Here is an 11,665-nt window from a genome sequence, read left to right as displayed (position 1 = left end):
CCCCGTCCCGCACCGCCCCGCACCGCCCGGCCCCGCTCTGCTCTGCGTCGCCGCCCCGCGGAGTCCCCGCACACGGAGTGGCTCCGGGGCCAAAGCACGTCCCGTCCCAGGCTGCGAGGAACAACGCGGGGAGAAATGCACGACTGTGCGCGTGTGCTCGTACATGCAGGCATGGACGAGCTGCGGTGGATTTTCCCTTTCTAAATAAACACGGGCTGTGTTGATACAAAACACTTCTCGCTGTTTTGTATTCAAAACTCGGGAGCTTCCTTTCCTGGATTGGCTCAAAAGTAGAGCAGAAGAAAAGTGTCTTTCACAGCTCTTTGGGATGATTCAACTCTGGAAAGTACCTGTTGGAGGGCACAACGTGTGATTGAGTGACCAAAAGTTGTACAAAAGCACTCAGTGCGTGAGCCAAAGCCGCAGGTGTGAGCAGGGCTGTGCAGGCAGTGGGCTGCTGCTTGGCAGTGATGCTCCATCCCTGTGCATGAGCTGCAGCCACCACAACACAGCGTGTCTGCGGGCACAGCTTGGAGCCTGGAGAGGGACAGCACACGAGGGACAGCTGCACTGCAGCCCCTACACAGCTCCAGACCCCCAGCCTTGCACTCAGCTGAGTGCAGCCCCAGGAACCCTCCTGCACTGGGGCCACCGGGCAGCTCCTCCCTTCCCCCCAGCAGCTGCCAATTGCTCCTTTAATTGTGCTGGTTCACAGACTCTGCTTCAGCCTTTTTATAGTTTCACTGCGTGCGAGGGTAGGAGGGAGTATGAGCTCATGCTCTGGCCATCTCTAATTGCCTGGTTACCTCTGAAGTGAGCCCAAGAACTCACTTTGGCTCCAGAACCTTTGGAAACCTGCAGCGGCCGCAGGCAGGAGGGGGATGGCTGGGTGCTCCTGCAGCATAGGGACAGGCGAGCAGGAGAGCATGATGCTGTGACAGCAGGCCTGGTGGGAGCTGCCTTCCCATCAGAGTGCTGTGCTCAGCAGGATAGGATCCAGCCCTACATTCCCCCAACCTTGTGACCCCCCGCTGCCCTGAGGCAGCCAGACCAGTGGGTTGCTGAAGGCTGAGCTGTCCCACACAGGGCAGAGCTCAGAGGCCCCCAGTGCCCCATGGCTCCTGACCCCATGAGCTCACCCTCCTCTCCCTTTCTTCATGCCGTTTCCCCGAGCAGCTGTGGGACAGGCTGTGTACAGCCCCTCACCCTGCCCTGCTGCCCGCACAGAGCCACCATTCAGTCCCCTGGGCTCTGCCTGAGGTCAACATTTGTGCATTTTTATTTTTACTTTGCTGAAAACTCACCCCCTTCTGCTCTCTGTATCTCCTTTTGTCCCCCACCCGAGGCCCTCAGACATGGTGTCAGAAGGCAACGTGCCCCGTGGAAGGCACAGTCCTCAGCAGATGGGGGACACCCTGGCTGCAGGACTGCTCTGCAGCAACCTGTGATGTCACCATGACTCTGGGACACAGGGAGGGTGGGGATGGAGAACCCAGCATGGGGATGGGTTTCTGGGGCCAGGATCCCACCAGGAGCCCTGCTGCTGACAGCTGTGTCCCCACACCCACAGTCCTCCTCTGCAGATCGACACTCCTCGCTGCACCCAGTGGGTCCCCTGCTTTTTTGGCTCTGGTGTCCCTGAGCATTTCCGACTGTGTGTTTCTGATGCAGCCATCAGGACTGGAGTCAGCTGGTGACCCCATGCTGGCCCAGAGCCTGTTCTGCTCCCAGGAACAGCTGGGACCAGGTCACACTGAGCCTGCAGCTGGAAAAACAGTGGTGCAGGGCCCTGCACTACCCTGGCTGTGTGCTCAGGTGCTGCCAAACCAAGGGGTTCCAGGGCAGGGAGAAGAGGGTGAGGGTGAGCAGCACTGGGCTGACAGCTCCTAACATGCAGATCGTGCAGCTCCTGGCACCCCGACGATGCAACTCCCAGCACCCCAATGCCAATGGCATTTTGCAGAAATGTGAGTGAGATCCCCGCAGCTCTAGGGACACTCGCAGTGGCCCTCTCTGGCAGCGGGCTTGCTGCCTGGAAGCAGATAAAGAGAGAGTTTTCTTCCTAGCTGTGGACATGTTCCAAGTTCCCTTTGAACCAGCTGCACTGCTCTCACTTTTCTCACCAAGTGCCCTTGGGTTTTTCCCTTGCGTTTCCCCATGGCAGCATTTGCCAGACCACAGCTCGGCTCTGCGGCCACAAGTCAAAGCCAGATCACAGGCAGCAGCGATGCCCTGTGACCAGCACCTGCTGCCCAGCCCCAGGGAATTTCCAGTGCGGTTGTGGCACCCATGGAGTGGACCCACAGCCTGACCCGCGGTGCCCCGTGCTTGCAGGATGGCTTTGGCCATTGCATCATGTAGGAGATGTGGAAAGAGCCCCGAGAGGGACCCGGAACTGCCCACACGTGATGGGCAGCACATGGGGCTGGAGGAAGCTGTGCAGCTCAGTGCTGGCGTTAGAGGTGCTTTCAGCTGTTCCTTGGCAAACATGGGACTGTTTGGTCAGGCTTTGTGCAGTGAGAAAGGTTTTTTAAGTTCAACTTTAAAACTTGCTCAAGCCCAGAAGGAAAACTTTGTGCTTATGCTTCCTCAATACGTTGCTCCCCATGAAATTTCATTTCTCCTCATGGAAGAGGTTCTGGTTCCTTTGGTGTGTGTCTGAAATGGTGTTTTGAAACTGTTCTGCAGCACGAACTTTGGGCTTTGGGGAGCAGGAGCCAGCAAAAAGCTGAAATGGGGCTTTGGCTTTTGAACTTCTCCTTTGCTTTGGGGGCACAATGAGCTCAGGGGTGGATTGGGGATGGGTGCAGGCAGTGTGTGGGCATTCCACGGTGCATGGCTCTTCCCAAGCTGTTTGTCCCACTCTGGTGGCCCAATCAGCACCAGTCCCACGTTGTCCCTGTGTGCCTGCTCTGGTCCCACAGCTGCTGCTGCTCTGGGGCTCACGATGCAGCCTCAGCAGCAGACCTGGAGGTGCACAGCACAGATTGTAGCAGACCCAGAGTGCAGCAGACCCAGACATGTGTGGCCCTGGGTGCAAGATTCTTCTCCTGCCTGCAATCCTGGGCAGAGCTGGCTGGGCACACACTGAGCTGGCTGCTTGGGGACACGATGGCTGCAGCGTGTGCCCTGACCGTGCACTGGTCCACTGCAAATGCTTCTGTCCAGAACTGTGGGGAGGAAGGACAGCAGGAGCTGAGAGCAGATTTCCATGTGCCAGGGACTCCAGCAAAGCCGTCCTAGGCTGCTTTGTGGCTCGAGCTGCTCTGTGGCACAGCCATACCAGGCTACAGTGCTTGAGAAAGAGCTGCATTTCACAAGCGCTCAATGCAGGGATGTTGCCTCTGGCAACCAGAGCACTTCCCTGGATCCAGCACAAGATCTGACCACATCAACCCCTGTGGACTTCCTGTGCCATGTCCTGCTGCTTCCAGAAAGGGAAATGAAAGCAGCCTAAAGCTTCTTCCATCACTCTCATTGGTGCTGGTGGGGGAGCTGCAGGCAGCCCAAGGTGGGGGACCATTGGGCAGCCCCACGAGTGGAGCAGCTCAGGGTTCCTGTCCTCAGGGCACAGCAGGGAGCCGTAACAGTGCCCCACAAACCCTGCGGGTGCTGCGGGGAGGCTGCCTGCTCCTTGCAGTCATTCCCTGGCCACATGGGAGCGGGCGGCGGGTGAGCAGGAAGCAGAGGGCTGCGGGGAGGCCCCTCGGGCTGCGGCCGTGTCTCTGCATCCTGCCTCACCCGCGGTTCCCCTTTGGCGCGGGTATAAAGGCGCACCGGCAGGGAGCGCCGGGCAGCGGCCGGGATGGCAGCACGGAGCCTGGCGGCGTTTGGAGCGGTGCTGGCTGTGTGCCTGGCGCTCACTGCAGCCACCAACCCCGGCTTCGTGGTCAGGATCACCCAGGCGGGTCTGGATTATGGTGGGTTTGGCTCCTGATCTCCCTCCTCTCTTGCAGGTGCTGGCGGCTGCGGTGCAGAGCCGGGTGCTGACATTGCCCTGATGCACCCGTCTGCCCACGCTGCTGTCCCCTCTGCAGTCCAGGGGGCTGCACACAGGTGCTGGGGGGGGAGGGCACCAGTTCGAGGAGGCGTGGGGCTGGTGGGGCTGGGGGTCCGGCTCAGGGGCTCACATCCAGGCAGCCGTAAGCCCCAGCAGCAAGCTGGGGAAGGGGGTGGGGAGGTGCCAGAAGCACGGTGACAGAGATGGATGGGGCCCCGTGCTGGGTTTATTGAGGCAGGCAGGGCCTCAGTCCCAGCAGTGTGCTGTTATGGATTGAAATGCTGTGCGTGCACAGTTCATTGACCCTGCGGGTCCACCAGCATGGGAAGGGACGTGATCTCCTGCCCATGTGGGTGCAGAGTTATGGCACCCACCCCACTGTGCTGCCTGGGCAGCACCATCCCCAGGACGTGCACAGATTTGGGCAGCACCCACACTTGCAGGGCTCTGTGCTGCAGCCCTGCCACACAGTGCAGAGCAGCCAGGCCATTCCTCAGGCATTCCTTTTAAGCCTTTCGTTGTGCTCCTGGGGCATAACTCTCAGCTCCCTAGGATAGCACGTAGCTGTGACCCTGTCCCCCACAGCCCACCAGCATGGGATTACTGTCCTGCAGAAGGAGCTGGCCAAGCTGAAGCTGCCAGACATCTCAGGTGACTTTCCAGTCCGACGCCTGGGGAAGGTGCGCTATGAGATCTCCAGGTGAGCCCTCACATAGCCACACGGGGCTGGAGGGGTTGCAGGGGACAGAGGTTCTCCCATGCCACCCATGGCATGGTGCATGCAGAGATGCTCTTATCTGCTTCCTGGGAGGGGGCACTGTGGGTGAGGGCAATTGAAGCCCAAGAGGTGACCTCTGGCAAATGCAAGGGCACGAGAACGGACTGTGATCCCAAAGGCTCTGCTTTGCTCATGGGTAAGGGAGGGAGTGGGGATGTTGTTGGCACAGTGCCCACGCTGCTCTCTCCCAGCCATACATCCTACTCGGTGCCTTTATTTCTCTTCTCGTTTTACATTTCCTTTCAGCTTGGACCTCCGCAGTTTCCATCTGCCGTACTCACGGATCTCCCTGGTCCCCAACGTGGGGCTGCAGGTCGCTATCTCCAACGCCTTCGCCGAGGTGGATGGGAACTGGCGGGTGAAGTTTCACTTCATGTGGGTGCCCTTCCCCTGGCTCAGGCCCCCTTCACTCTGCCTTTTCCTCTCTGGATCTGGGCAGGTTTCTCCCTTCTCCTTTGCCTTTGTGTTTTGGGCAGCTCTCGCTTCGTTACCTCCAGACCTGTTGATTCCCACAGCCGTGCTGCAACTGCGTTAATCCCAATGCCTGTGAGCCCTGGCCCTGGGGTACCCTTCAGGTGCCTCTCCCCACACTGGGGCATGCAGCTGGTCAGAGTGCTGCTGCTGGGAAAGCTGCTGTGGGGCAAGAATCACAAGGCAGAGCTCTCCTCCTTCTCTGCTGTTCCCCCTGTTTGCTTTTTCAGTTTAAAGGCTGCCTTGCCTAGCTTGTATTCCCATGCAAGTTGATTTCCTTGGATTTAAAAGCCTCCCCAGTCCTCTCCGGATGCTCGCTATGAGGCAGAGCTGGAGGCAGGCTGTCCCCTGTTGTCCCCCCTCCCCTGCAGCCGGGACCACGGATCCTTCAACCTGGAGGTGAAGAACGTCTACATCAAGATCGACCTGAAGCTGGGCAATGATGCCTCGGGGAAGCCCACTGTGAGCACCTCTGCCTGCAGCACCCGCATCTCCAGTGTCGACGTCCACTTCTCGGGCAAGTTTGGGTACGTAGCATCACGGCAAAGGACAGAGACCCCACGTTAGCCCAGTGGAGAGGGAAAGGTGGCCGTCAGATGGGTACCTGCTGACCCTCACACAGAGCTGCTGGCAGTGTGATTCCTTCCTATTCTGCACAAATTGCAGCTGCATGTGCACAAATCTGCTCTGAGTTTGCCCTGCCGTGGCTGCACATTTAAGGGTGAAGCTTCCAGGCTGTCACGAGACTTGTTTACATCTTCTTTACAAGCAGCTTTGGTAGCAAATGTAAACCCCGAGGCAATGTTTAACTCCAGATTGCTGTGGGAATGACATTCCCATGCATCCTGCAGCCCCAGGGTCTCCCTTTTCCGCTCAAACATGTGGCTGCACCCTCTGACTCCGCTCCTCTCTGCAGGTGGCTGTACAACCTCTTCTACAGTGCTGTCGAGTCCAGGTTCAAGAAAATCTTGGAGAGCAAGGTATGTGCGAGCTCCAGGCTTCCTGCTCATCTTTAGCCCTTGCTTGCAGCAGATGTTACAAGGGCTCAGGTCACACACACGGATTTAAGCAGAGCACGCTGCAGGACTGGTGGAAGCAGGCTTTGAGGAGCAGGAACATGCCAACCATGGTCCCTGCAGCATCGTGTGGCTCGGGCTGGATTCTAAACCTGCAGCATTTGCCAAAGCCCAGTATAATCGGCTGCTAATTAACAAAGACTTTTCTTTCCATGTGGTCAGCTAATTAGATCTTATGCCTCGGCCAAACTCAGTGTAGCAGAGGAAACCTGCTCAGAGCTGCCCCTTCATTGGCCTGCACTCATTCATGTGTTTGGGAGCAATGGGGTAGAAATTCTCATCTCTGCATTTCAGCTGCTTGTAATCTTGTTTAAACGGGGGGCACCAGGGAAGCCCCGGTACCTCCAGCTCCATACGAAAGCCTGTATGCTGGAGACTTGCATCAAAACATGGAAACAAGCTGTTAGCAATAATTGCTACAAGGCTCGCTGGCACAAGCCGCAGCCTCCCTGGCCGTGAACCTTGCTCAGGAAGGAGGCAGCTGCAGAGCTGACAAATCCCACCCTACTGCAGGTCGGGCTCTGGCCCTGGCACTTGGCTCTGGCTGATGCCATGCTGGGCTCTCTGGGGGCACCCAGAACCGTGGCAGCAGATGGGCTGGCAGTGGGAGCTGTGGGGCTGTGCAGGAAGGCCTGCAATGCCTCCTGGAAGGAGCAGCTCAGAATGCTGTCATGGCAGCACGGCTCAGCCCCTTCACCAAACATCGGGGTGAATCCTTTGGGGCTTTCTCTGCGTGTAAGGTGGGGTGAAGGAGAGGGCTGGGAGCACTGCATGGACCTGCACAGTCCTGTCCCTGCCTGGTCCAACTCCGGTAGCTCTTTCTGCAGAACTGGGCAGTGCTCCCATGCCATCCCATGCCATCCCATGCCATCCTATGCCATCCCATCCTCCGTATTCTATTCTATTCACCCTCCTGCCAGCAAGCCAGATGCTGGCCTGATCCTGCACAGGGGTTCCTGTGCCATTATGACACTGGAAGAGCCTGTGCAGATGATCCTGGCCATCTACAAGACCATTCCCAGCAGTAATTTCCTGTCCCAGCGATCAGCATGCATTTAAGTACCCCACTAATGCTGAGGCTTTGCCTGCAGATGGCAGCTGCAGAGGGCTTTGCTCTCCTCCCCGACAGCGCAGGGCTGCCCCACACGGGGGCAGATGAACTCTTGCATTTTCTTCTGCCCAATCATCATTGCTCAGCACAATGCACTCCTGCAGGGACTATAGGACTGCAGGAAGTCAGAAAGCACAATTGAGATTCCTTCAAAGAGCCTTGATGCAACTCACCTGGGTGGGAATCCAGCTCTAGGTAGATGGTTACAGGTATAAACCTTGCCTGTATCTCCAATAATTAATGCGTCACCGGAATAGAAGAAAACATCGCTATGCACTCTTTTATTTCAGCCAGTTTTGCAAAGAACACACAGCACTGGGCAGCTAAGCAGAGCATGTGCCTGAGGCTCCCACTTCAGTAGAGCCACATTGCTGAGCTCCACTGCTTTTGCCTCCCCAGGTCTGCGACAGCGTGGTCAGATCTGTTGGTGGCGATCTGCAGCATTACCTCCAGACCCTGCCAGGTACTGCACAGCTCTGCATGCGGCTCAGGGAGCGCTCCCTCCCAGCATTTCTTGGCCTCTGTGAGGGGACCCAGGCAGTGTCTCCAGGCCAGGAACTAGTTTGCATGGCTGGAAATGAGGAGGGAAATGTCCCTTTTATTTCTAAACAGAAGCAAACGTGTGTGAAACCCCTGCCTCTCTGCTGCTCGGGAAAGCCAGGGCACGGCACTGCGCAGATGTCAGCAGAGGCAAGCTGCTCCCGGCTCTGCTGTGCCGTCTGCCTTTCACTCATCCCTCTGCCCCATGTCTTGCAGTCACGGCTAAGATAGATGCCAGGGCTGGGATCGATTACTCCTTGGTGGCACCACCAATGGCCACTGCGCAGACCCTGGATGTAGACCTGAAGGTGAGAGCCTGCGCTGGGCAGACTCGAGGTGGCTGATGCAGGAGGCAGGTGGGATGCTGGGGTCAGCTGCCTGCCACAAATGCCCCCCAGCTCCTTCCTTACCCACTTCCTCTTTCCAGGGTGAATTCTTCTCCCTGGCACATCGTGGCGCTGTTCCCTTCCCCCCGCCAGTGCTGGCCCTCCCTCCTGACCACGACCGCATGGTTTACTTCGGGGCCTCCAGCTACTTTTTCAACACTGCTGGCTTTGCCTACCATGCAGCTGGGGCACTGGTCTACGAGATCACAGACTCCATGGTGAGGAGGGCAGGCGGGATGGGACTGGCTGGCTCCAAGGGCTCCTCTGCATCTCCTCTGTGCTTCCCTGTGGAGCTGCATGCAGGCACAGTGCAAGGCTGCGATGTGCTCGGTGCTCACGCAAGATGCACACATGAAGTACACACACGAGGGGCTGATCATGCCCCAGCCCTGTGCTGCATTGCCCAGCAGTGACCATCCTCCTCCCACAGATCCCAAAGGGTGTCGAATTCCATTTGAATACCTCCACCTTTGCGGCCTTCATTCCCCAGGTGAGCCCCAGTGCTGTCCCCCAGCTTCTACCCGGCACAGGCTTTGCACAGGATGCTCCCCAAGAGCACAGCCCTGGGTTCCCCATGGGCAGGAGCAACCTCAGAGGAGGGGCTGCTCATCCCTTCTGGGTGCAGCATCCACATGGGCTGGTGGCGCAGGAAGGAGCTACAGGCGGCTCCCATGGGTGTGCCATGGTTCCTTCCCTCCCCCTGCTCCCTTGCAGCTGGATGAGATGTACCCCAACATGCTGATGAAGCTCAGGCTATCTGCTCCCTCTGCCCCGTTCCTGAGCATCACACCAGGTGGGATCTCACTCCAGCCCGTTGTGGACATCCAGGCTTATGCCATCCTTCCCAACACCAGCCTGGCCCATCTATTCCTCCTCAGTTTGGTGAGTTGGGACCTGGGCTGCATGGGGATGCCAGTCCTGGATGGGTAGCCCTTTAAGATCACAAATTCCAATTTTCACACTGGGTGCACATGGGACTCTGCATTTTGGCTTGTCTGAACAATGCCCCCTGTGCCTGCTTTGGAGTGAAGTTGGCAGGCACTGAACTCTGCCTCCCTCCCCAGACAGGCAACGTGTCCGCCACCATTGATGTGAAATCTGGCCACATCGTTGGGAAACTGACCGTGGGCAGGTGAGCTGGGAGCAGGACAGCTCCAGGAGGAGCTGCTGCTAAGTGGTGGCTGGAGGGCAGTGAGTTGGGAATGTGCTGGGGATGGAACATGTGATGGAGGCAAAGAGCTGGGCTTTGGAGGAAGCGGGACTGGCACGGGCACTGAGGGGACACCTCCTTCCCTGGGACAGCCTGCACTGCACCACTTCTTTCTGTGCAGGATGAAGCTCTCTCTGAAGCATTCAGATGTTGGCACTTTCCAGGTAGGCTGTTCCTGACCATGATCAGAGCCCCCAGCATGGAGGAGAGAGCCTGCTGGGGGCTGTGAAGGTGGCTCACTCCTCCCCCCACACCAACATGGGACCTGGGACTGTACTTCTGTCTCAGCCTGGGAGCAGGAGCAGAGTCACCATTGCCTCATTCATTTCCCACCCGACTAGCACGGCACAAAGCTCCTTCGTTTTCCTCCTCCTAATTGCCCTCCAGGGTCTGGTCACTTGCTAAAGCTCTTTTCCTTTCTTCTCTCTCCGCAACTCCAGGTACGAATGCTGCAGTCAATAATGAATATATATGCCTCCAGTATCCTGCTCCCACGTGTTAATGGTAATAACCTGCTGAGAGGAATGGGGCTGTGGGAACAGTCACCAGCCAGGTCACTCTGTCTGAGCAGGCCCAGCTTGTTAATTAAATCTCTGTTGCCAGGCCTGCTCAGTGGGTAGAACCTTCAGAGAGAGGAGGATGCAGCAAAGTGCCCAGCTTGTCTGGGGCTGGCAGAGGCGGGCTGTGGGTAGCTGAGTGCAGGAGCCTCTTTCCATGCTGTGACGTGCATTCAGAAGTGAACACAATGGAAAAAATGAGTTTGACACACATCCTAATGTTTTCCAGACCCTCTCCCCCACTGACTGCTTTTTGTTACTGCTGAGCAAATCAGCCCAGAGCAGGGCTGGTGGCTGCCATGGGTCTGGAGAGGGGCGGCACAGAGTAACGTGCAGCCCCAGACCTCCATGTAGCCTGGAGGAACCACTCTGCCTACCCACAGCACTGGGAGGGAGAGGGAAGGGCTGGAGGAAACATCTGCCTGTTTTGCACAGCCCCATGCTTCCCACTCTGGTCCTAACATAGCCATGTTGTTGTCTTTTCCAGAGAGGTTAGCCGAAGGTTTCCCACTGCCGCTGCCGGACCGAATACAGCTCTCCAATATCCTTGTGCAGTTTCACCAGGTGAGTAGTGCGGGCCCTGGACAAAGCCCATCCCGGGAGCAGAAGGAATCTGGTGCCTTGAGGGGCCTGGGGAGGTCCTAGAGGAGTGCCACTGGCTGGATGCTGCATGCTGCTGGCAGGGTGTAGCTGTGAAACATCTTCAGAGCCCTTCTGAAGCTAAAATTAGCCACGGAAGATGGCAGCAGCACAAAGCGGGCGGGTGAAGAGGAGCGGGGCTGAAAACAGCTGCAAAGATGTCTCACAACCCCCTCTGTCTTTTTCCCAGAATTTCCTGCTGCTCGGAGCAGATGTGCACTACACACCCCGGGAGCACAGATAAAGATGACGAAAGGGGCTCTCACCATGAGGACGGCCCCTCAGCCTGCCCCGCGCTGTCCCTCCCAGGGGACCCTGTTCCCGTCCCCCACTTTGGTTCCCAGCCCCAGCTCCAGCCTCAGCTGCTCCCCCCGCCATCTCCGCCGCTGAGACAGAAAACAAGCGGCCCCTGCCAAGCCTGACTCACAGCCGGCTCAGCACAGACCGCAGACACGCGGGCGGGGGCCAAAGCCAAACCCCACGGCCCAGGCTGGGCTGAGGGGTCCATCACAGCCGGGGGGGACCCTGTACCCCCCAGGTCCCAGCGAGCCATGGCCACACGGCGGCTGCTTGGGCTGACCACAGCCTGGATCAGCTGCCCCTTCGCTTTCTCCCTGTGCTTTGCCTTCATTGAGTGGTGCTGCGCTCGGTCAGAGGGGTCCCAGAGCCCAGGGAGCCCCCACATAAACACATCACGGTGAAACCAGCAAGCAGTCTGACAGAAGTGTTTGTTATTCGCTGCTTTCCAGCACGTTCCCCGAGGGAAGGGAGGTGGCCGGGAGCGCCTTTGGGGGATATTTTTATCCCCCTCGTCGTGTTAAAACACCACGGAAAAAAAAATCATCTTTTCCTTTTTCATTTTTTCCCGTCGCGTGGCTGCCCGCAGGGACCCGGCTC

At 57.9% G+C, this 11,665-nt stretch overlaps 1 protein-coding gene across 2 annotated transcripts; it reads left to right on the top strand.

The window, feature by feature from the left end:
• The first annotated feature begins 3,640 nt into the window (after window positions 1–3,640).
• LOC100546675 (bactericidal permeability-increasing protein-like) lies at window positions 3,641–11,478 on the top strand. 2 transcript variants are annotated; one of them, XM_010722605.1, is made up of 16 exons: window positions 3,641–3,672; window positions 3,772–3,920; window positions 4,586–4,700; window positions 5,025–5,153; window positions 5,621–5,776; window positions 6,166–6,229; window positions 7,836–7,899; window positions 8,193–8,284; window positions 8,404–8,580; window positions 8,793–8,852; window positions 9,077–9,244; window positions 9,427–9,494; window positions 9,694–9,736; window positions 10,013–10,076; window positions 10,617–10,693; window positions 10,959–11,478. In XM_010722605.1, exons 1-16 carry the CDS (start codon window positions 3,656–3,658, stop codon window positions 11,010–11,012), a joined length of 1,497 nt encoding a protein of 498 aa, XP_010720907.1. In that variant the 5' UTR covers window positions 3,641–3,655; the 3' UTR covers window positions 11,013–11,478. The 2 variants fall into 2 exon arrangements, with proteins under 2 accessions (XP_010720907.1, XP_010720906.1); XM_010722604.1 differs by having other exon boundaries at window positions 8,049–8,284.
• Window positions 11,479–11,665: the final 187 nt, after the last annotated feature.

This window comes from Meleagris gallopavo, chromosome 22 (assembly GCF_000146605.3).
Source record: "Meleagris gallopavo isolate NT-WF06-2002-E0010 breed Aviagen turkey brand Nicholas breeding stock chromosome 22, Turkey_5.1, whole genome shotgun sequence".
Taxonomy (NCBI): Eukaryota; Metazoa; Chordata; class Aves; order Galliformes; family Phasianidae; genus Meleagris; species Meleagris gallopavo.
This window is presented reverse-complemented; position numbering and strand designations above follow the sequence as displayed.

Bases quoted from the DNA above. Each gene is read 5' to 3' on its own strand.
- LOC100546675 (XM_010722604.1), top strand. The intron at 8,581-8,792 runs GTGAGGAGGGCA...CTCCTCCCACAG, and splicing joins ACGAGATCACAGACTCCATG to ATCCCAAAGGGTGTCGAATT. The intron at 9,737-10,012 runs GTAGGCTGTTCC...CCGCAACTCCAG, and splicing joins CAGATGTTGGCACTTTCCAG to GTACGAATGCTGCAGTCAAT.